We start from the raw sequence: 25478 nt of genomic DNA on the forward strand, positions 1-25478 counted from the left end.
CCTCATCCCGTCCCGCCCTTTTCCTCATCGCTAGTGGTGGTGAGCCACCGTGGCACTCAGCCTAATGGCCCGAGCACGATGATGTCAGACTTGCAGAGTATATTTCGCTAAGTGGATTGATCCGTGGCTCAGTCGTCCAAGGTGCGCACTCACCATGGTGAGCTTGTGTTATTAATATTATTATTTATAACTCGGATATTTACATTTTTTGGTAGCAGCTTGACAAAACGTGTAAGCCAGGTTCAAGAAAGTAATTGATAAAATGTTAATGGAAGTCTATTTGGATATAAAGAGTATTTTTGATGCAGCTCTTCTTTTGACTTTTATGAGATTGTGAGTTTTGTTGTGACCACTCTACTGTATATTTTTTTCATAATATGTCTGGAGCTGCACCAATGAATCAAGCCATAATGAATAATTTGATTACAAAGAAACCCTGAAGCTAAATTTCTGGCAACACGAGATAGCATATCTTTGATATAGCCTACCCTAATATCACTTAGTTGACCAAAATGATCATAAAGCAAACACATAATAAGCAAGTTTTGCCAGTTAAGAGCCAATGTCACTCACAAGACCAGGCCCTGCAAAGCCGTACACATTCAAAGTCACAGATGCTACAGTGGGGACCCTGAATGAACAAAAATAGTATTTGCTCATATTTTGTTTAATAATGCACAATACATTTTTATTAATTAATTGGGAGATCACTATTTTTATAGTACTCTTGTATGCGAAGTGGGTGTTTACACCTGTCACGTCTCACGCACAAAAAGGCAACATCTCCGCTGTGGGATCTTGTTGACGTGTGTAGTGTTCGGCACAGTGCATCATCCCGGTTTCCTGTCCATCTTCTGTCATCCGTTTTCTTCTCTTGCCTGGGGGCAGATGTGTTAACTTCATCCACTCTGAAAAGTCCCAGTGCCACAGATCATTCACACAGTAGGCCGGGAAATGAGGACACATGACAGAAGACGAGACAGTCGCCTATCTCTGTGTCGTGCACACTGTCGTGTATTGATCGGTGCTCCAAATCAGATCTCTCTGCCCTTTCTCCCACTCACCCCCCCCACTTTTGTCTTTTTTTTTTTTTAAGGCTAACTCGATTTCATGCTCAGCTAAAGAGCCCATGCCTCTCTGCTCGCTGTCTTGTCTTTGGCAATCTCCAATTTAATGTGAGGAGGCACTTTATATGAACACAACAACATTGCACAGGGGTGGAGTCGCACGATGAACACGGCGACACAAAGTCGACCATAAGATGATCCCAAGCAGTTACTCTATTGGTTTTTTTTTCTGTGTGTCCATTACAAGCTTCATTCGACTTGTCGTAGGGAAAGAAATGCAACTGAAAGTCATTCATGGACTTTCTCACACCCCCACTTAAATCCCCTCTGCCCCCCGTCTCAACCTGGTGGGATTTATTTAGAAGAGCGCCGGTCTTTGAGGAAGGGGGGCGTCAGCGAGATCCCGGCCTTGCAGGGGTGGCTGGATGTCGTATGCTGAAAAAGTTTCTCATGGCAGATTTTTATGGGAAGCAAGCCACGTGCGTACCTCACGTCCCCTCGCTGTGCGCTGGGAATTTTTCCACTGCTCCGTTACCAAGGCAACTTGGGGAATGGCTAACAGCTGTTTAGATGGCAGGAAGCACATCTGTATACCCGCATATAACGCACCACGAGGTTTCTATTTGCGACTATGTCGTCGTAGTACAGTGGGATGCTTTGATGTCATCCAGTACATGATCCAGGAAGCTGCTCTGTTTGATTTTGTTATGAAATTTACTATTAGAAAGAAAAAAAAGATTTAGTAACACATAACACTGTCAATTCGATCTAAAAACATACAGTAAGTAGGTGATTGTGGTCATCCCATTCGAAAATGATAAAACATGTAATGTGCCTTACTGTTTGTTGAGTTCAGCTTTCGGTAATGAGCACCTATTTTTGCTATTGATAATTAAACCTTTAAATCCTGTTTTAGTAACACTTAAGATTTCTACAAAGTGATTGATCGTCACTCTTGAAATAAGTAACACACGTAGCTCACCTGACTTTTGCGAGTACCACTTTGGGCAATCATTACATATATTTACTTAAGTGCTACTACCTGTTTTTGTTTTCTCTAATTAACCAAAACTAAGTCACATTTTAATTAACATTAGTTACTACTGTATATGCACTGTGGTTAATTGCCACACTTCAAAACAAAATAGCTTATAGTTTTTCTTAACAGCTGCTTTTGAACATTACAGCAATACCCATTCTTTGCGAAAAAAAAAAAAAAAAAAATGACATTGTCTTTCAAAATTTTACTTAAACAGCATACCCACGGTTTGTCCCTGAAAATGTCTTCAGGTGTTTCATGTCGCTTCCCCATAAAAGATCCTTTGAGTAAATAAAGGCTATTATCACCTAATATCTGCTCAAGCGCATCCCATTAAGGCATCTCGTCAGGCACTCGAGGCGTTTAAGTGCTTAAAATTTCTCTGAGGTGCTCGTGGGGTGTGCAACAGAAAAGTGGCGCTCTTGACGGTGTGTGATGGCTTCGCTGAGAGTTTCCCATAATGGAGCGTTAGTAGCGTTTAATACCAGTGCTCGAACATCAGGGGACAAGTCCACACCACTGCACTAACGTGTAGGCATGGCGTAAATTGGACATTTTGACCAAAAGGGGGGTAGACTGGGTTGGTGGGTTCTATAATTATGCTCATGGGCAGGAATGGTGTGTTTTTGTATATGTTGCAGAGCGAAGCCAAAAATGGCTGCAGGCCTGAAAAGATGATAACACAGAGGCACTTTTCACATTTGACAGAACTCATTCACTGCCAGCCCAGTTAAAATGGATCTTTGACGTTCATAGCCGTCAATGGCAGTGAGTTAAACACCTTGTATCCCAATCCAAAACAAGCAGGGTGCTTGCTATGGACACTAGCCTTTAGTCTGGCCTTTAAGGTTCTCAACCGGGGACATTTTGTACGGCGTGTATTATCCTGAATCTATTGGGTTCGCGCTGACCCAGGTGACATAATGCCTTGATATTTGAAGGTAGGTTGGTCACTGTACCTTCTCCCCAGACAGCCGCCCACACACCCTTTTGTTCCTTAAATGATAGGAACCGTCTGGTTTTAGCTTAGGCTTGGCTCCTCCGCTTCGGCTGATGTGTCGGAAGAACATCATTTGTTTTCCATCTGGGAAGATAACAAGGCCGTGAGACGTTTACAAAGGCGGCAATTACGGTGTTATTGACCTTAATACAAAAGATAGATGTCGTTGCTTGTCCCATGGTGATACATGGCAGCTTTTTATGGTAACTTTTTGGGTTTTATCTTGCTAAAATTGGCTTTAATTATATGGAATCTTTCTAAATGAAAAGGTCACATTGGTAGAAAACAAATACCGTGTTTTTGCCTCCCCCAAATTGGATGCCTTTTGGTCTGAGCTCTTTTTAGCAATTCCCTAAGTGACTGCTACTTTCATCCCCATCACTCTCCAACAACTGATGAAGCGTCTCAATTAGAACTATCATACGAGGATTTCAGGTTTCAGACCGTCCCCCAAAGGACCTGCCGGGAACATAAAAATAGTTTAGTGGCTCCATGACATTAAAAGCACTGGACTCTGAATATGAGGTTGTTGGAGTAAAAATCCCTAGATAAGATATTGAGCCATTAGATGCTTTTTGTCAGCTTAGAAACAAGATGGCGCACAGTGATGTGGCATCTAGCTTTTGAAAGTACCGTGTTAATTCGGGGGGGTGGAGGGGGGCGAATGTTTACGAGTCGGGTAAATCGCTACCGACCCACTGTCCATAAACCGGGCTGCTGAGGTCGTGGTGGTGGAACTAGGTGAGTCCTGTATTCCGTGGGTGAACCTTGGAAAATGTTTCGATCAACTTTTAAATGTTATGTATGTGGAAAATATCCCTAAAATCGGAGTCCGACAAGGTGCAGTGCAGATTGTCGTACCATTCCTCAAGTTCGTTACGTAATACCCATACACTAATTAGCCACACCCACCTCATTACCTTAAAAGGGTTAGGGGTTAGTGTTAACGGTTTGGCGAAGGACATGTAACTTTCATACAGACATAGCCGCTAGGTCCATTCTTTCCCACATTGTCACCGTCCCGATCTCGCCTAGGAAGAAATTCCACCGACGGGGGCAGGCGGAAAAAGAGCTGAGGAAATTCTTGTTAAAAGCCAAACGGTTTCCTTTTGTGCACTCTCGCAACAATCAGCGTCCACTGGGGAAGTCGCACATCCCGTTGTTGCACAAGCTAGCGGCGTTGATGGTTATTTGGGGAAGTGGCTAATTAGTCCACTATGGATTGAGCCTGTTGAAATAAACAAGTGTTTGAGATGTTACATTTAGCATTACAACACTCAACTTTTTATGTTTTCCCGAGTCCCAAAACTGTTCACTATTTATACCAAAACATGGGAATTTGACATCTGAACCCTGACATAATTCCACCGTGACGCTGTTCGGGAATTATGTGCTGACAGAACTGTCCATCCTATATCTGCCGTCGGCAGCAAGCAGCTGTCCACCCTGCAAGGCTAAAAATGGCCGGCTCGCATTACACCGTATTTGCTTTAAATAAGATACACGGTCAGTCAAAGCCCCCTCCCCAACATAGCTAGTCAAAAGACTGGCACTCATTATGTGGGCGGGAGACGAGGTTAATTTTCATTATGGAGTCAGTCATGTATTTTTTATCAACTTTGTCAGTCAAAAGCGAAGAGAGATTTGTTGGCATATTTGCATGGTCTTTTGGATATAGGCAAAACATGTATATTAATAAATGTTTACGATTATGAATAATTCATTTTAACATTTCATAGGGTACATTCAATATGTTCTCATTGTGGATGCTAATGTTTAGGCAGCAGCTGTCATAGCAAATGGTAATATTTTAAGTTAGTAATTCTGATAGTAATGCTATTGGTATGCTGTTGAATGCTAATATTTTTAGCTAGCAATTCTAAAAATAGAGTGCTAATATTTTTAGCTAACAGGTCTTATGGTCATGTATTATTTTGTGAGTAGTTCTCAGAGTGAATCCTATAAAAATATGCATTGCTAATATATTTATTGAGCCGTTCTAATAGTTAACTGTAATATTTGTAGCTAGCATTTCTCAAAATAATCACTACCATCTTTAGGTAGCAGTTCTCATAGTCAGCACTACAAAGTTTGCCAGGTGTGTCATCATAAATATTTTCATTTCAAGCCAGTAGTTCTCATGGTGAACATTTTTAGATTTTTTTTTTTTCCAAACACAACACCTTCTGATGCTTTTACCCTCTTATGCTTTTTGTGAAGGGTTAGCTCTGTGTTGTCCTCTCATTTCTTTTGAGAAGAATACATTAGGCGGCCGCGGCATCCCGTCGCCCCTGGGGCGTGACAGTCACACTGCCATCTATGAATAGCTCTCGCCTTAATGCACGTGTAACCCATTCACTTGGCTAAACATTGTTATTTCACGCTACTCCTTCAATACATGCTAGCATACTGTACACTGTCATGCTGTGAAGACATACTCAACAAATGTCTTTCAATTCAGTGGACTGATGAACTAATTGAGTGTGCTTGATGTGTCCTCAGGATTAAAGAATGGGTGGATCAAATGCAAAAGGACTTGACCACGCTAACGGATAAGGCCAGCGGCATTCAGAGTCTCACTCAGGTGAGTCGCATCAATCAAAGTCAGGCAAAGAAAAAAGTGAATTTCTATGTTAATCATCCTTCAGCTCTCTTTGAGCGACCTTCACTCATATGCATTCTACCACAACTCTATATTTAGACGTTTCTCATTAGCGCTAATGCTGCACTTTACCTCATCTCATCCTTGTAGACTGCACTGATTGACGAGCTAATATTAATAATAGTGTACTCTTGCAATCACGTGTCGCTTTCAAGAAAAATCATGTCAAACTTTCATTGGAATTGATTCTTTTTAATGCTGCATTAAACTTGTTCAGCAAGTTGAAAAGGGGGCGGTTTGAATGTGAATTTAAATTTGGCCGAAAGATCAGGAAGTTCTTCCAAAAATTGTTTGGAGGCTGCCCAAGTCCCTCGACGCATTCTGTAAAAAATGAAGAAATTGGATTAAAAGAAAAACTGTCATCTCAACCAAACTACTGTGACATAACCAACTTTTCGTGACAGCTATGATGAGTGCCAAACACAAAATATCAGCTTTTTTTGGGTTCAATTTCATGTCCATTTGGTGGTACCATTTGAGAAGGCAAATAACCACAAAAATATTCTGATGTCTGCATTACTCGAAATGGCATCAAACCCAACTAAAACTGGTCCTAGAAAAATACATAAAAGAGTCAAGAGTTTCAGTCCGAGGTATAACATCGCAAATTCTGCTGTGGAGGTGGTCTTTTATATTGTTCACCACCCGGAGGGAAGAACCAATACATGCATTTGCCGTCGTGAACGTCGGACAATGAAAAGGCCTCCAGGCTGCAAAATAATTGCCTCGGTTTGTCATTTGTGCGCTTTGTTTTCGCTTCTTTTACTCCAGCATATTCCACAGCGAGCTAAATATGTCTTTTTCAATCACTGCCGCCACCTTTTTTTGTTGGTCAGCAATGACAGAAAGAAACTTCCAGTATGGTTGAACCCTCAAAAAGGGGATCTGTGTGTGTCTGTGTTAGTATAAGAAACCACTAAAACGAAATACCGTATTTATTCTAATTATCGCCCATGTTCTAATAATCGCCCAGTGTGTGTTAGCGATGACATAAATAAAAAACATTGATACCTCTAATTATCGTCCATGCTAATAAAAATTCCCTCCAAAACATACGTTTTCCTCCGCGACCGCATGCCGACGTCATTGTGCAAGTTTAAATATGACTGATTTGACAGCACGTCGAATGTCCCTTTTAAATTGTTTTTCCTTCATAAACTATGATACAATTACACTCATCACTCCGCTTCAATATCCTCACACAATTACGTTATCGGGGCGTGCGCTCGAACAAGACGATCGCGATAACATGACGTGGGCAACATGTGATGTGCGACGGTAACATGTCGCATCGATGGAGCGTCAATTGTTAGAGGTAGATCAAAACAGCCACTGTTCTAGTGTTAAGAACACCAGTGAGATGCAGGTATTGCATACTACATAAGGAAAATATACATATTATCGCCCATTTTAGTGCCCCTTGCCGATCGGACAAAAAGTGTTCTCTATTAATTGCCTTGGGCGATAATTAGAATAAATACCGTAACTCTGAAAAGTGAAACTAAAAATTTGCGTTTGTAAAACTAAAAATTCAAGATGCTAACTGTTGAGCAAAAAAAAAAAAAAAAAAAAAAATCTTAACATCTGCCATTGTTTTGTCACCAGATCTACGAAAAACATAAAACGCACTTCAGCGTGGAGACCAACCGCGTGGAGGAGCTCGTGTCCACGGCCGCCAGGAACATCGAGGGATTGCTGGAAAGCCGCTCCAAAGCCCTCGAGGTGAGAGGTATTGCCATCAAAATGTTGCTTGTTTTGGTGCTCGGTGAGATTTGACTCACGACCAAACGCCAGAGGGATACCCAATTAAAGCACCCCTTACCCCGTTTCCATGGATACCTTCTCATCAATTACACCCGTCAATCCAGTCAAGCGTTTTGGCGACAATTACATTTTGATGAAGCAATAAAGCTTTAATTAGATGCTGGGTTTTTTTTTCAGTTTGTTTCAAATGTCCCCCAATGATTCCGTTTTTGTCACCCACCGTCATCTTAACCACTTCTCTGTCCTATCGCTAATTCCCTAGATTGGTATCGACCTTGTTCATTATGAATGTGCTCAAACACACCGACACCCTTTTAAGGCCATTTTGTTTCATTGCTTTGACCTTAATCCACTTGGACCCGCACACGAATATCCAGGCCACCTCTGACTCCTGCGACTGTTCTCATTTATTATTGACGAGTCACTCTTATCCAGATTGACGGCCCCCGCGGTTGACATCTCCCGATGGAATAGGTCTTTTTTTTTTTTTTAACCCCAAAAGAGGCAAGTGGTCATAGATCCCCAGATGTGTTTGTTAGTCATGTAATTGAGACTCTTATCATTTTACTTTTGTCTTTGAGGCAAGCTGAAGGTTATTCTCTACAAGTGACCACTTGAATTCCTGTTGCGTTCACCTTGAGCAAACCTCGTCCACCAATTTCGCATGGCTGCCGAGAGCGCCTACGCAAACCGGGACAGACAGACAAACAGCCTGAGAGGATGTCAGACAAAGACGGGGCTCTTTGAATAATCATCGGGGTTATTTTGAGGTCTGGGACTGCATTAGTGCTGGCACTCGATCCGAAAAAGCCTTTGGCCTCCCACCACAGGCCGGGCCACAGTCGGTGTCCTCTCTTGTTCTTGGTGCGGCTCGCCGTTGATGGAACGCCTCTTCATTTCCGACGTGCAGGTTGCCAGGCCAAGCGAATCCCTGCGTTTTTTTTTTTTAACCCACGGATGCAGTGGGTTACCATGACAACGCCCTCCGTCGCTAGGCAACCCCGCGTCATAAACACGCCGAATCCTCCCTCGGCGGTTAATCACCAGCGAAAAGTTGCCCGGCGAATCTTTGCAGTGTTCATTAGGGTGTCACTTGAGTAATGGCCCTTTCAGCTGTGTGTTGTGTAGTGGCGCGTAATTACAGCCAAGTCGCCAATCCCTGATGTGCGTGCGTTATTAGGCTGACACTCGCCGGCGTGCCGTGAGTCGTTAGCCATTAGAACGTCTACATCACAAGCGCCGTACACGTACACAAACACGACTAAACTACCGTGTCGCACAAGGAGAGCACAAGAGAAATGTGATTATCATGTTGCCAGTCACAACAACAGCAGATGCTTGGGGTTTGGTCTCCTGAGCCCCTCCCCCCCTCCCCTACCTGTGCATCGACAGGCAGGTGGCAGCTGTTTGGGGGGGGGCGCTTTGAAGTACAGACGGGTGCAGGGGTTGTGTTTACTTGCAAGGCGATACCTTTGGGAGAGGCAGAAAACAAGCGAGCACAACGGTAGTGTAGTAGCAGAGTCGGTTGGATTCCTGCCAGGCAGCAAAAAAAAAAAAAAAACACACACAAAACGAAACACATCTCGAACAATTTAGAAAAACAATCGCAATTGCAGTTGTGATTTAATATGTGATTATATTTTCATGGTCCTTTTTCCGTTTATACTTTTTTTACAAACTAAAGCAATACATTAATATGTAGTACAATAAAGATGATCAGATTTTATGACGCACAAAAGATCCATGCATTATTATGAAAGACAGTTTATCAACTTCAATTAGCATTATTGTCTTGACGTGCACTTTGAGAATTTACTACGACAATTTATATATAAAACAACTTTAATATACAAAAAATCTTTCCTCATTGAAATTAACGGTAAACGAATAGAGGTGTAACAATTAATTGATTAATCAACAACTAATTTATGATTAAATTAACCAATAATTATTTTTGATAACCAATTAATCATTTAGATAATTTTTGTATTTGTATGTTATGGAGGAAAGCATGAACTCAATCATATTTTTTTTTTGCACAATTAAATTGAAATGATGTCCCACATTTGAATAAAAGAATGGAAAACAAAATGTTTTTTTTTATCCTCTTCGTCGATTATTTGACAAAATCGACTGATTAATCGATTTTTAATTTAGTAATTCCTCCCAGCCCAACATTGGCCACCAGGGAGCAGCATAATACACAGTCATACAGACACAAGTGAAGAGTTTCACACTTAAATGGCCCAGTAAGCTGCAGTAATATTATTTTTTATAAATATTATTATTTTAGTATTCAGTAAGAAAGCATTTAGTAGTATTTTAGTAAGAATGTAAAACTCAGTATTGCTATAGTATTGTATTATGTCAACATGTTTGTTAGCCCGGAGATTGCATTGTGTGTTAGCATCAAGCTAGCAGACGTTCAAAGTGATGTGGTTATTTATTTTTTTTCAAATAATATTTTCACAATTTTCAATGGAAGTAGAACCAACAGCCGATCTGAGTCGCTTCGTGGTTGTGTCGAGAAGTCACATCAGCGCATCTTGCCTGCTAATCAGCTATAGCTTGCGCATATATTTGGTGTGGGAGTGTTTTCTAGTTGCAATCTCTCACTTGTCTCCTCGGAGAAGTACAATTTGGCATTTTTAGCACAAAGAGCCCAACGTAGCCAAGAGGCAAATTTGTTTGCGCTCGTGCCAGCGTCGACTTTGAGCGGGTGACCAACTTAGCCCAAACGTCCCTTAAACGTGCCACCCATGTCGCCTCACTGCTAATGAATTATGCAACTTCCATTGAGGAGACGGTTTTTTTTTTTTCTGCTTACTTTATTATTATTCACTAGTTGAGTAATTTTACATGTAAGTGGAACACTGGCTTAATGAATGAGGGAAAGTAAAAAAGAAAAAAAAAACAATGCTCAAGGGTTTCGTGTTTGTGGTCTGTCGAGTCACAATGGGACGCTGTGATCGTCCTGGATGTCTGGTTAAATTCCACACGACGGCTGATTGCATAATTCATAATCTTCATTTCCACCCGTCTATTGCAAAATGTATTCTTTTTAAACTCACTTCCGTTACAAATGGCCTTGAGTCTTGCGTAGCGTTCAAGCCACCAGTTGGCTCGGGATTTGACTGCATCCCGTGGGAAATTAATAGTACGCCGCCTTTGTGGACCGGGTACAGATTAAAAGATGGGCGCATTATAAAACTATTAACCAAGTCATTATGCCCGAATACGGGACCGAGTACAATGGGTGTACAGGGAGGAGGAGGAGGAGGAGGTGGGGTTAATAATAGCATGTACTCATTGGCCACTACAAGAGCTCATCCAAATTATTACACTTATATGAATTTTTCTGTGTTTTAGAGGCTGGCATCAAGGGCGGAAGACTTACAAATGCGTCACGAATGGCAAGTCAACAGTGAGGTGAATTATTGAAGTCATTGCCAATACAATGACAGCATATTGTGTTGTATTTTCATTTCAATATGCAATTGTCAAGCCTCTGGCCCTATTACTGCCACTTTAAATGGTGAGAAATGATATTTTGTCCCCCATTTTACCGTTGAGTTTATTAGTATTAAAAAAACACTTTGCAAATGTAATGCATATTTTGTTCTAACCCTCATTCCTACTTGACTCCCTTTTTTCCGGCAGCCTGACAAAATCGTCTACTACAACGCCAAAGACGACGTGAGTACAACAGTGAAGTATTATGTGGCTTTATTGTGTATTTGGTGAACTTTTACTCGCATTCATGTGTCAAGAACACACTCCACTTGCCCGCCCCTCCTCCCCTCGTGGCCTCAGACGTCATCTGTCGCCTCCGATAAGTCGGGATCGGCATCTCATTCCCGTGCCCTGTCGCGGTGGGAAAGCAGCGCGCGCTCCCACAGTGCACTCCTGTCACTCTGTATTTGACTGACAGAACACACCCCTTCCACGCTCTCACATTTAGATTTCTCAATATTGATCTGTAAGGCGCTTGTCATAAAGCAACAGTTGATGCTATAAATTATAATTATGTAATTTTAGCCAATCAGAAGCTTGAAGAAATTTGCTTCTGGAAATCATGCAATAACAATGGAAAGACAAAAATGACATTTTGTAGTGTTCATATACTCAGGAACTAATGTTAGATGGGCAGACTCCATGGAGAAATTTGCAACTTTTAAAAACAATCAGCCTAAGACATGTTTTGACTAACCGGGACTACACCACACTTCCAATCATGACACCCGAAAAAGGTTTAAACCTGTGCAGCGGCATTTTCCAACTTTTGCCATGTTGTCCTTGGCATAGCTCAATCAGACGGAGAAGAAGAACCGCTACGTTCCCGAGGACTTCCACGTGGACACCGTCTTTCAGCGTCTGGTCTCGTACAACACCACGGCCGTCCACATCCCCACCGACATATACGAAGGCTGTAAGTGTCGACGTGTGATGTGTTGTTTTCAGTTTTCTTGTCATCCACTCTTAGGTCATACGCTGTAATGCGCCTTTGCCCCTCCTAGCCTAGCATCACTGGAGGCACGCAGCTCAAAAGGGCCGTATCATATCTACCCACCTCTGTTCATATCTATGGTCTCTGGATGTAGCTGAACTCAAATTCCTTTTTCAGTTCTGTTTTTAGCATTTAGCATCACTTGCCTCTTTCCTTTTTTTCGTAAATAATTTCACTTGTTCCTTTTTGTGATAATTAGCATTTAGCGTAACTCGCCTGTTCACCTTTTACCAGATAGCATCTCTTTGTCATACTCGGCGAGGTTTGGGCATAGTTGCGTTTTTTCCCCTTCACTTATTCCCTCTCAAGGGACAGGCAGCCATCTTGACACTGCTGAGGCGAGCTAGCGTTTCCATGGCATCAGTGTCACAAAGACGTCCGCTAACTGGATTTACGACGATTTAGTCTGGACCCGACTGGCGTCCTTGTCGCCTTTCTTTTTTTTTTTTTTTATACAAATGTCGCCTCTGTCATCCTTTTTCCCCCACATCTCCTCGGCTAATCATCTTCTCCAATCATGGCTATTAATAGAGGAGATGAATTTGACCCCCCTCGCGACTAATATTCCTTCTTATCCCACATTAGTCAGGCTTGATTGGATTCTATTTTCCCTCTTGATCCATTCCAGCGAGAGGGATCCATCTCGCCTCTCATGCCATGAATCACAGCGTGTGCATGTCACGATCCTCGCACGGCGCCCGTCCTCTGTCCTCTCCGCTCATTAGGCAGATCGGCGCGGACGCGCGGCGTGAAAGGAGAGCCTCGGCGGCCCCCGCGGCCGCATATCTGATGCCCGTTTGCGCCGACACTGTGTGGCACCTGTCAGGCCGTGGCGGACGCGCGGCGGTGACGTGCTGCGATATCGCCACGCCGCCACCGTGTGTTCTCGAGTCTCCTCGAGTCTCTTCGCTGCGGCCCGGCTTGCGGCGTGGAAATAGAGTCCCCCTTCTACCGTGTCCCATTTCATTTGTGGCTGTGGCCAAAAATATCAGGACACCTTCTGGAGGTGACAGGTTGAGCAGTGTGTCCAAATACATTTGTCACATGTTTTTATTAATTTTTTTCAATCCATGCCTGTTTCATTTATGACTGCGTGTGGCGACAAACTCAAGCCTACCCAAATACTTTTGTCCAATTAACAAAAAGATTGTCACCTGATTTTTTACCACATTTCAATTAAAGGTGTGTCTCAATATTTCTGCTAGATTTTTTTTTTTTTTTTTTTTACTAACACAGCAGGATGAAATGGTCAGAGTGTGGAAAAGAAAATCAATTCCTAATACTTTTGTCCATTTTGCGTTCCTTGCAAAGACTTGGATGTTCTCCATGATGACCTAATCATCCAATGGACACGTTTTGGCCCGTAGCAAAGTCGTGTTTCTTCCGACTGGATTTAAGGTCATGTGACAGGCTTTTTAACACAGAGTTGGCGGCGACGTACAGTAGAGTGATCGTGGCGACTGGCAGCTGTTGTCAGCAAGCAGATGTGACAGTCGGCCACCTTTCGCCACTTCTCTCGCCGCCACTTAATTGGTGTCAGCGGCGCAGTGTGGGTGATGATAGACTGGCGTCCCCCTCTTGTTGACCTCAGTTGTAGTTTATCACTGTGAAAAATTTAATTCATTTGATTCTGTGTTGATACTTTTGGACCATTAAGCAACAAAAATTTGAAAGTGAAATTCACCAACTACTAGGTGGAATTTGTCGGTATATTGTAGTCATCTTGTTTGAGACTGAGCACATTTGTCCTGAGGGAGGCGTGTGAGAATCCAAATTGTGAGTATTTATCTCCCTTGGGATGCACACTGGGCTCGAAGGAGGGGCCTGGGGCGTCTTCATACCGTACAAAGCATGGAAAGTCAAGTCGGCTGCAGGGCTTCACGATGGCAAGGAGGGAGGATTCCCCATGGAGAGAAGTAGGAGGCTTGGATGGAAAAAGATGATATTGTTGGGGCAATTTATAGCCCGCTGCTGCTGAACCAGACTAGGTGTCAACGATATAAATTCTCGCTTTCAAAATGAAATGGCCACAGTGAATGCTTGCTCACCACTTGTGACAAAACCATCTGTCAAGTTTATTTTAGGGGCTATTTTTACCATGTATCAGCTTTATGTGTGTGAGTGGATTACAGCCAGCATCATTTTGAAAATTATTTTTTTGGTGCTATTTGTGTTAGTGTAGTTTGTGGAAGACAGCCACCTTCATTCTCAAGCAGAGCCAAAAGATTTTAAAGTTGACTTTTGTGTGTATGTTTTACAGCCACCATCATTTTGAATGAACTCAACTGGACAGAGGCCTTGGAGGATGTCTTCCGGAGCAACAAAGAGGAAGACTCCACGCTCCTCTGGCAGGTGTTTGGTTCTGCCACCGGATTGGCTCGTTACTTCCCAGGTTCGTTACTTGACCATGGCAAAGTTGTCTACAAAAACGATATTGTGTGCATTGTGCGTCATCGTGTTAGTGACAAGCACACGCGTCCGTCTTGTGACTTTTGGCAACAATGACTCACATTCTGACAGTGTCAAAACCCGACACTTTTTTCCTTGCCGCTGCCTTTTACTTTTAAATTGTGGCCTCAAAAGATAAAGATGTCAGCTAACTAGCACGGCAGCACCTCAAGGGCCCGCTGGAAACTAAATGACTGTTTGTTTCTGTCAAAACGCAGCTTCTCCCTGGATCGACTCAAGCAAATCGGCCAATAAAATTGACCTCTACGACGTACGCAGGCGGCCGTGGTGGGTGCAGATTTACACATGCCGTTACGCTGGATCCAAAACCTATGTGTCATTGTCGTGCCATTACCCGGCAGGTACATCCAGGGGGCGGCGTCGCCCAAGGACATGCTGATCCTGGTGGACGCGTGAGTGAAAACCTTATGATTCAAACACACAGTCAGCTGGAATAAGTGCGCTATGCCGAGACCCTTTGACCGGTGACCCCGCATCAACATGCTGGCGAGTGCCGAGGACGACTCGGCCATTTGCAGTTCACGCTTGAAAAAAAAGGCCCTCATGTAAAATGCCAGGTTATTTTTGTACAACAGAAAGCATTGGGAGCAAAGACCTCTGCCAAGCCTGAAAGTCACAGAGTACCAAAACAAACAGTTTTTGCTGTACATAGCAAATGAAATGTAGTCTGATTGACATATTTGTTTTTAAATGAGATGAAATTAAGCAAAAAATATATTTTGTACATTTCTCATTTCTTTTCAAAAGTAATCCACTTTTTGTTTATATGTTGCTGAACTTAGCTCCTCACTCTGCCGACATAACATTACACATTAGTCTGTCACTCACTAAACATAAATGTTTCATTTTTTTACATTTTAAAACATGACCAAAAATAGATTTAAAAATAAATTGAAACTTTTTTTCACAATAGTATTTGCTTAATACTTTATGTATAATTTTTGAACATTATAAGGCTATCTTTATCCATCTTTTCCATTCTCTGCATATCACCAGCTATATTTGCCTACACATAAATTAATTATAGGTTTTAATTAAAAAAAAATTTAAAAAAGTAAGATTATTTTAAAATATACATATGTATTTCTGCCGCTTACTCAGATTTTTGTTACATATTTTTTCCATGCTTTTATTATCTTTGTACACTCTTTGTGAATCACCTAAAAATCTTCAAATTTCAATATCAAGACCACTAACGCAAACCATTTTGAATAAAAGTTCCATGCTAATCTGCGATATCATATTTCCCACTGTAAATATCTTTATGATGTGGCAATAAATGCAAATACTACATATAAAATGCGCTGCCAACTTTCTGCAGGAGCGGCAGCGTGTCGGGCCTGACCCTCAAGCTGATCCGAACGTCCGTCAGCAAGATGCTGGAGACGCTGGCGGACGACGATTACGTCAACGTCGTCTATGTGAGTACTGCAACCTTGTGATTTTGGGTGCGTATGCCTTTAAAAGGCGTAGCCTAGTTTGGTGAGTGACGTGGGTGTCGGTGAATTAAAGTAGCATTGCAAGCTGTGTCTTTCAGATTTTGTAACTTTCGATCACAGTTTGGACCTTTATGTGCGTGTGTCGAGGCTACCTTATGTAATGGCGTCGAATTGGCCCAACATATGCTCGCGTGACACATTTAACAAATCCAAGACCCCGCCTCACGTGCTTCCAATGTAAGAAACGCACTAAGTCTGGCACAGATGCTTTTACTGACACCGGGAATATTCATCATTTAAAGTGATTCACTCACACTTCCTGTGATGCTGGAAATACGGCGTATCCTTGGAATGGGAATATGCGTGAAAATAGATCTGCAAATCCCCTCTGTGTCGCCCCAGCAGTTACATTTATATCCATTTGCGCTTTAAAGGAGCCATTGATCACAATTTGCTTCACTCTTCCTTGATGGAGCCATTCGTTTTTGTTTGTTTGTATATGCGTACGTGTGTGTGTGTGTGTGTGTGTGTGCGCGCGCGCGTGTGTGCGTGCGCGCGTGTGTGTGTGTGTGTGTGTGTGTGTGTGTGTGTGTGTGTGTGTGTGTGTGTGTGTGTGCGTGCATGCATGGGTGAGAGAGAGAGAGAGAGAGAGAGAGAGAGAGAGAGAGAAGCCTTCAAATCAGCTAAGAGCTTTTCAAACTAATGCAATTAGTCAGCATCGCAATCATGATATTGATGCTTTTTTTTTCTTTTTCAACCTACCGCAAACCATCATAATTGCGCGCGCGTGTGTGTGTGTGTGTGTGTGTGTGTGTGTGTGTGTGTGTGTGTGTGCGTGTGGAAGGTATGATGCCAATGTATTCACTTATTTAAAAGAAAGCAATAAATAAAATATAGTCTATTGAATTGTATTATTTTGACATGTTCCAAATTACACTTGAACGTAAAATAAAATAATCTGAATTCAAAATTTAATTAGTTTGCTGGCCACCATTTTTTTTATTTAGTTTCTATTGTCAGAGGGATTACTATCATACTGACTTGTAATAGTTGAACTCACTGTTGAACTCACTGACCAAAATATTAAGAACACCTCTCAAGATGTTGCAGTGAAGTTGCAACATAATTTCACCGCCATTCATAGCTCGTACCAAGGTTGTTGTGGAACTGACTGTTTGAGTGTTCCGTAATCAATATTTGTGTTATTTTTGCCTTCCTCTTCTCCTCTCTATACTTCCTTCTGCTCATTTAGCCTCCTTCGGTCTGTAAACCTTCACCTCACCACCTTATTTTATGACAACCGCAGAGCCGATATGTCATAAATTTGCTCTTTCTGGAGATATTTGATGTCATTGTGCATGATGGAGCCCTGCCACATATTTCCGCAACAAATATGTGCCGGTTCGTCTCCTCCGCGTCCCTTCGTCATCCCGCCTTCCTTCTCCTTGTCTCCCCCCCTCCTCTCAACCTCCAACGGCAGTTCAACGACAAGGCCAATTACGCCGCCTGCTTTGAGAACCTGGTGCAGGCCAACGTGCGCAACAAGCGCATCCTCAAGGACGCCGTGCAAAGCATCACCGCTAAGGGGACCACCAACTATAGGCGTGGCTTTGAGCTGGCCTTCAAGCAGCTCGCACAGGTGGGCACGCAAACGTCTTGTTGAACATGGCAAATTCTGAGCTGGTTGGACGAGGTGTAACGTGTATTTTCCAGGTAAAATGCGAGTTAACTGGGTAATCTGGATTCGATCTGGATTTAATTTGATGCTAGTTTTTTACCTTCAGGACTGTTGTTTTTAATTTTTGTTTGTCTGTTTTATTTAATTTTCAAGTGATATATGTAGTAAAGTAAAATAGTTTAATATAATTTTGGAGGTTTTCAATATTTTGTATTTCTTAAATTATTTAATTATATTTTTATGATAGGATACGTTTTCTGAAATTTAAAATTTGTAATTTATTTATCAATGTTATTTATTAAATTTTTAATTAATTTTAGCTGGACCTAATTTTAATTTGCACACTGCCTGTATTAATTTATATTTTTACTTTAGTGCATTAGTTTTGATTTTAATTTAACAAAATTTAATTTCAATTTGTTTCATTCGATCTTTTTATGTAAGGTTTAATTTATATTTATTCCAATTGTTTTACTTATTTTTATTTTAATAAACTACATTTAAATTAGATTTTAAATTTATTCATTTTGATTTAGTTAATTTTTTTGTCATTTTATTTTTATTTAGTTTGTCTAATGCATATTTTATTTGTAGTTTATTTTTTTAAGTTTGTTTATTGTATTGAGCATTAAAGTCACGTTAAGCCGTTAAAATAATCTTAAAAATGTAACTAAATACTTTTTTAACCACAAATTTTTTTCTCCATACTTTATTTTCCATTTTCCACCAAATTCTCCTGTTCTCATCCACTGCTTAAGTTATGACGTTGCTTAGGTGAGTGTCTGTTGCCCTCTTGTGGCTAAAACCTTTTCTTGCAGATGAACGTCTCCCGGGCCAACTGCAACAAGATCATCATGCTGTTCACTGACGGAGGCGAGGAGCGTGCCGAGGAGATTTTCAAGACGTACAACCCCAAACAAGCCGTGGGTGACCGCAAAAGTCCACTTTTCAAAAATGTTTTAAGCACCCAACATGACAATGTTTGCCCCTTCTGTCTCCACACAGGTGCGCATCTTCACATTCTCAGTGGGTCAACACAATTACGACAAAGGGCCCATTCAGTGGATGGCGTGCACTAACAAAGGTATCATGACACACCCTGTGTGAATTTTGACCAAAATGTGTCCTAATAGCGCTCATTTGTTCTCAGGTTACTACTATGAGATTCCGTCCATTGGGGCCATCAGGTTAAACACTCAGGTAAAGAAAGACACGATCTTGTAAATGTGGCCCTTTTATGGTCACTAGGGTACAGTGCATGTCATATGAAAAAGTTGTTTATTTATTTACTTGTTTATTTTGCAGGAGTATCTGGATGTTTTGGGCAGGCCCATGGTCAAAGCAGACCGCAAGGCCAAGCAGGTCCAGTGGACCAACGTCTACCAGGATGCACTGGTAACACCTGCCGTCTTAAACATACGATAAGTACCGACTGAGAGAAGCATTTGTAATAATAAATCAAATTAATTGATATATAATAATAATAATAATACTTATTTTATTTAACATTTATCTACATATTATTTTTTTAAAAATTCAAATTATTTTAGGTTATTTTTTTATTTTATTTTTCAGTATTTTTATTTAATGATATTTTATATTGTATTTATTTTGTTGAATTGGATGGTACTTTATTCACTTGCTTATTTTTACATCCCATTTTGCGCAACTTGCTACTATTTTAACCCCCCCCAGCATTTGTGTTCCAAATCGGCCCTAAATGGATGGAATCAACCATAAATTAGTGGGTGCTGTGAAATGACAGAAGACAGATGTGGGAATTACACAGAGCAGGACCATTATGGGGAGAAAAACAAAATATCCATTTTTAAAAGTGCAAATATTTGCTGTTTGTTATCTAGCTCAACTTCCTCTCAACCCGCCGCCAATCGGACGCCTAACCTGATTGATGGATGAACTTTTTATTTCAACGCATTCAAAACATTTTTCACGCCCTTGCGAGCCATATTGCACTGTTAAAGCGACAGCACCGATAAGAACGCGCCCAACCAAGATGGACGCCCCATCCCTTTGGACTGATAAGACGCTGACACAAAATGTCTCTGGGCTTCGTTACTGGGACAAGCAGCTCCTTTTTTCTTTTTTTATGACTTAACACTCACCATGCTGAGAACCGTTTGGGTTTTTTGTGCATGCGTTGTGTAACTTGAACTTGTTCAACAGGAGCTGGGACTCGTCATCACTGGAACCCTACCCGTCTTCAACAAGACCAACACAGGATCCAAGGTAAGATGTTTTCTATTGGAGTGATGCTGAGAGACGAGCATTCACGCTCCTGAAGTGTTTACTTCTATATCTTTTTAAAACACATTGTATGCAGGGAATTTAATTTTTGTTCTCTAAGTATGTGTCTATAAATCCTAGATGAGCAGTCATTATATATGTCGGATTGAATTGTTTTTCTCGTTTTACTATAGGTCGCAATTAGAAAATGTATTTTCAGACAGCATTCACTCTACTGCTGTTAAGTCTTTTTTTGAAGCAAGGGTTTTGTAACAAGCATTTTTGCTTGTACTATTAAATTTAATAATTTAAATAATATATATGTACATGCTGAGACACACATTTACACTTTATTATAAATATTATTTTACTGTATAAATGCTAAGATATAACCATTAATGCTAATTGTACTTTAGGTCTCCATCAGAATAATTTCTGAAAACAGCAAAAGAAGCATTCTAACTTGTCTTATTGTACCGGTATATTAGGTTGTATGTATGTTTTTTGTAGATTCTTATTACAGTATATCGTGTTTCTGGGGAAAAAAAATGTACAATTGCTAACCGACAAGTTTATATTCATGGATTCGTTTCACGTCTGACTTTAACAACGATCATGCTACTAATGCTAAGAGACAAAATGCATTTTTGGGGGCTGAATGAATTATAGTCTATAAAGGTGGAGAGATGAGCAGTCAGAATCGCCATATTTAGAACAAGAAAACGTTAAGACATGACTTAACTTTTATGCAATGGTGTGTTTCCAAAAAAGCAATTGTTGTAAAAATGCTGAAAATGAAGCTTTCAACATCCGCCAACAGTCTTGTAGTGGATGAGTGTCATTTTCATTACATCCAGTACACGCAATACTCAGACTCGGGGAACGTTTTTAACTCGTCCTTGACGTTTCCTCACTTCTCCCCCACGCGTTCTCCCGCTATCAAGGTCAGAAGCGCAGGACGGGGAGGGGGATCAAACCCGCGGCTTGGCCAGAGACAAATGACGGCGCGACTAAAGTGGGTCAAGATGAGTTTACGCACTGGGTTGCTTTCCGCCGCCGCTTGGCTGCAAATACCTCGGCGCTGACTCATGGCGGCATGTTAGGCTTTTGGGAATGAAACTTTCCAGATTTCGATTGCAGCTCATTTCCTCGAAAGGAGGACTCGGAGGAGCGTCGTAATTATCCCCATTGCATTGAGGGTCTTGATTTGTTTATTTTGTGTTTTGAATACATCAGAAATCTCAGAACCAGCTCATCTTGGGCGTCATGGCCATCGACGTTTCCTTGGAGGACATCAAGAGGCTCACGCCACGTTTTACTGTAAGGCGGTCAAAACATTAGGTACACCCTATGAAATGATAAAAGGCTGCTTTTAATTACATTTATTTTGTAATTGCCCCATATTCAAATTTTTTATTTTGGGTTTTTTTCCCATGTCAATGCAATAAAAGTATTACTTTAATACTATCATGTGGCATCTTGAATAAACTGAAAGTCAATTAAATGGCTTAATTTAGACTAAAAAAGCATCTCGCTGCTAATGAACTTTCTTGAAGTAAATTTAGAGCTTCATTTTGACAAAAATCATGCTTTGTTGCCCTCTTGTGGTGACTTGATACCAAGCAAATATATTGAAGTCTTTAAGGAGCGTTTCTTTAGACAAAAGCAGTGCATTGCTGGCCTTTTGTAGCCTTTTGGTTGAACTGAGTTGATTAATTGATGACACATTGAAGTGAGTTGAGGAGTTTCATTTGGACAAAAGGAGTCCTTTGCCATCATCTTGCGGCGTCTGGGGACAAAGGAACTATGTTGAAGTGAATTGAGGAGATACATTTAGACAAAAATAGTCTTTGGCACCATCTTTTGTTGGTTTTATGTGGTTGTCTCCCACTATTGGAACTGGGGCGTCCCTAATAAAGTGTCATGTAACTCTTTCTCGAGCAGTTTGGACCAAACGGCTACTACTTTGCCATCGACCCCAATGGCTATGTGCTGCTCCATCCCAACCTTCAGCCACCGGTATGTCCTCTTCTGGCTGAAGTTTCTGCTGGATTTTGGACACAGGTTAGTATTAACTAATAACTGTAATTTTTGGACTTTTTTGAGCAGACGGCCGAGTTCCACGAGCCTGTGACGTTGGACTTTTTAGATGCTGAGCTGGAGAATGACATCAAAGTGGAGGTATCGAATTACATGATGCATCAGTCATTCTTAGAGGCTTTAAATGCACATTTTCCATATCATATCTACGTTTCCAGATCAGACAGAAAATGATTGATGGCCTCACTGGGACTTACCCCATATCTGCTCTGGTCAAATCACAAGATGAGGTAATTTTCTTTCTCATAAATTGCATGATGTCACGCTGTTCAACGTTTTAACTTGTGTTGCCTTCATAAGCGTTACATTGACGTGGGCCGGAGAACGTACACCTTTGCGCCGGTGAAGGATACAGACTACAGGTAACAACATAGCAGCACAAAAGTCAATTCTGTATTTAACTCATTCACTTCCACTGACGGCTATAGACGTCAAAACTCAATTTTAACTGGGCTGGCAGTGAAAAAGTTAAATGACATACTTTTAATATGAGGTTTTGTCGCGTATGTCAGTCTGGCGTTGGTGCTGCCCGACTACAGCTCATATTACATCCGTGCCACCATCGGTGACACCATCACCCAAGCAAAATGTAAGTCTTCTATTTTCCACTCATTCACACACACTTCACGCCTGACGAGATCACACACGTAGCGGCGGCCGGCGCGTTAACGACGGAAAAAACGCTGACGTTACCGCTCGCCATGTAAGGCGGCGGAGTCGCTATGGTCGCTATCCATCACTTGCACACACACTGTATATGTGTCGTTTCGTGTTTGGATATTGGCAGCACACGCGAACTTGTGGTGAGGGTTCAAAGTTGCAGACAACCGTGTCTCCTTTCATACCCGCAGTGAAAATCACTCACTGCTTGTGTAGTGTTACACAAATGACAGTTTGCACTAGAACTGAACAATTCATCTTTTTTTAAACCTATAAAAACATTTATGTACAAACAATCTGATATTGGTTATTTTAATACAAATTAATTTATTGTTTGTGTACATGACCTTGAAAAAAATATTAAATTATAATTGTGAAGGGAAAATGTTTTATTCTTTTTAAAAATCATGCAACACCAGTTTGCATCTACTTAGCACACCAAGCAGCCAAAACAGAAGGGCTCGAGTGGTGTACGTCCACACCTTACGTTTTTATTATTCTGGAAAAGCTTTTTATTGCATTGGATTTTCCTAGAATTCCTGTCCGATTGTTGCCAAAATCAACCGACAACAGGCTCTTAAGACGCGCTCGACTTTGATAATCCTTCTCAATGCGGCAGCATTCCATCTCCTCCCCTTTCATCACCTATTTGACTCGGTCTAAATCTGCTTATTGGCACTTTCGGCGTCAGCACAGGAATGTATTGGAGAGAGAAAAGAGGGCGTTGTAAATTCTACAGCTTTTCAGTCCGTGCGCCACACCACTTTACTCGCTTCCCAACAAGTAGCAGTTTGGGCAGATAGTGAACCATACTTAAAAGGAAAAAAAGCTCCGAACTGTTTATTTCCACATCCAGTTGACGTTAACTAACAAACTAAATAAAAGCATAATAGTAAGAGACACAAATACCATAATTAATTAATTCTTTATCCTCTGCGAAGAACTACTAATATTATTGAGGCTTAGGTAAATTTTATTTATACTGCCCCCAGGTGGCTTAGTTGAGCATGAACGGGGTGCCACCATGTCCATTGAATGACAGCAGAAAATGTGGCTGTAAATTGTTAAATTACATTTTAATTATTTTATTACCGTATGTTTCTAAAATGTAAAATGTTAAAGTGCTATTTTTTGAAACCGTATTTCTATTCTATCTACTCGAGTTTGATTTTTGTACACGTTGGAATTGGAAAAGAACAAAGCATTCACTGGAATACTTTAGCGTTATACTTAAGTATTCCAGTGAAGGCTTTGTTCTTTTCCAATTGAAAAAGAACAAAGCATTCAATGGAATACTTTAGTGTTCACTGGAATACTTTAGTGTTATACGAAAGTATTCCAGTGAAAGCTTTGTTCTTTTCCAATTCCAACGTCTACAAGATGGTCTCCTCCTCTGCGCATCTGTTGCTTTCATCTGGATGTTATTTACTTGCTGGTTTTATTTTCACGCGTGTCTTCAATATTCTTATTCTTCTTGAATAAAATATTGTGTAACCCTGTTGTTATGCCTTTCCCACTCTCCTCTCCTCCCTCTTCCTGACCTGCTTATCATCTCCTGACCCTGTGATGTGTTGGGATGCCTGCAGCATTTCTGGGCAAGTATTCTCCCTCTGACCTCCATCCAGTTTCTTTTTTTTTTTTCTTCAATTCAACAACCTTTTCCGGTGATTAATAATGACAGTGCGTAGCGAGGCCGGCGTCTGCTTGGCTTCGCATGCGAGCGCTGCCCACACACACGTTGCGTGTCTTAAAACGCCCCCCCACCCCACATGTTCCGCTGGCCTTCAGTTGTGGTTTTAGTGCTAGATGCAGCACTGGATAACCGGATGTTTGCGTTACTCAGAGGTGAATGCTTAAAGGAGAAACTTTTTCCTTCAATCACCTGTAATAACATTCAATGTCTTTTATGAGGAACAGAAATCCATTCAAATGTTCCCAAGTTTCATTGGGATAAGTTTATGTCCTTTAAGTTGAAAAACAAAGTGTCCAAAATATGACAAAAAATAAGTTGAAGTTGTTTCAGTGCCTAACTGAATTTGTAATTGCTACACCTGAGTCAAAATTGATGAATGTGAGTATTTCCTATTCCGATTCAAATACATACAGACCCCAAGTGAGGCAGTGAGCAGCAAGCCTCACCATAGATTGCGCAATGTAGTGAAGCAATGTGAGAACACCAAAAGGCCTTCCCAAAAATGATGCAACAAAGTGCCCAAAATGCAAAACAATGAAGATTTCAAGGACAATTTAGGGGTGTTGCCCAACCACAAATTGAATGAAAGCCATTCCCCAAAACTCTCTTGTTCTAATTTTGTGTTGCTTTTAGTGACAGAATGCCTCAAAAGAAGTTTGAAAGGAAAGTAATTGGCCCTCGCCCACAACATGATTGAATTCATACCTCAATCAACATCCGCGGTTGGGTGTGAAGATTCCCGTCTTCAGACTAAATGTATTCAGTCGTCACTCGCCACCAATCCATCGTGGCGACGGATGACAGCGGGACGGCTAGGAAAGGACACATGGCTGCAATTACTCGTCCATGATCAGAGAGAGCAAAAGATTGGCCGCTGTCGCCATGAAAACTTGACGTGCGGTTATCGTAATGCTAATACACTCGCTGCTTAAAAAACTTTTTATGCCTTTGCAATATTTCTATTCAGGACTATGTCTGTGAATAAAATATTGTGTGATCTTTGACCCCGCCGTGGTTTCACCCAGTTCCCTTCTCTCTTCCCTCTCGGTTCTTCTCCTCCTCCTCTCCTTCCACTGCAGGAAAAGATGGCAAGTACAGTCTTTTCATTTATTTCTGACTTTTGTCAGGCCCAGTTTGAAGACATTCATTTAGTATG

The 25478-nt window shown here is 41.3% G+C and overlaps 1 protein-coding gene across 1 annotated transcript in view; it reads left to right on the forward strand.

The window, feature by feature from the left end:
- Nucleotides 1-25478, forward strand: part of cacna2d1a (calcium voltage-gated channel auxiliary subunit alpha2delta 1a) — a 42065-nt gene that overhangs the window by 2829 nt on the left and 13758 nt on the right. Inside the window, exons 4-24 of the mRNA XM_088366460.1 lie at nucleotides 5609-5690; nucleotides 7374-7490; nucleotides 10902-10961; nucleotides 11193-11228; nucleotides 11838-11961; nucleotides 14300-14431; nucleotides 14706-14775; nucleotides 14850-14900; nucleotides 15830-15929; nucleotides 17428-17586; nucleotides 18444-18548; nucleotides 18631-18709; nucleotides 18776-18825; nucleotides 18931-19020; nucleotides 19810-19872; nucleotides 21106-21189; nucleotides 21814-21888; nucleotides 21979-22050; nucleotides 22128-22199; nucleotides 22270-22331; nucleotides 22482-22558. Coding sequence (XP_088222586.1) covers nucleotides 5609-5690; nucleotides 7374-7490; nucleotides 10902-10961; nucleotides 11193-11228; nucleotides 11838-11961; nucleotides 14300-14431; nucleotides 14706-14775; nucleotides 14850-14900; nucleotides 15830-15929; nucleotides 17428-17586; nucleotides 18444-18548; nucleotides 18631-18709; nucleotides 18776-18825; nucleotides 18931-19020; nucleotides 19810-19872; nucleotides 21106-21189; nucleotides 21814-21888; nucleotides 21979-22050; nucleotides 22128-22199; nucleotides 22270-22331; nucleotides 22482-22558 — 1760 coding nt within the window. The remainder of the gene's footprint in view (nucleotides 1-5608; nucleotides 5691-7373; nucleotides 7491-10901; nucleotides 10962-11192; nucleotides 11229-11837; nucleotides 11962-14299; nucleotides 14432-14705; nucleotides 14776-14849; nucleotides 14901-15829; nucleotides 15930-17427; nucleotides 17587-18443; nucleotides 18549-18630; nucleotides 18710-18775; nucleotides 18826-18930; nucleotides 19021-19809; nucleotides 19873-21105; nucleotides 21190-21813; nucleotides 21889-21978; nucleotides 22051-22127; nucleotides 22200-22269; nucleotides 22332-22481; nucleotides 22559-25478) is intronic.

Source organism: Syngnathus floridae, chromosome 22 (genome assembly GCF_059516105.1).
Source record: "Syngnathus floridae isolate MCC-2025c chromosome 22, RoL_Sflo_1.0, whole genome shotgun sequence".
NCBI lineage: Eukaryota > Metazoa > Chordata > Actinopteri > Syngnathiformes > Syngnathidae > Syngnathus > Syngnathus floridae.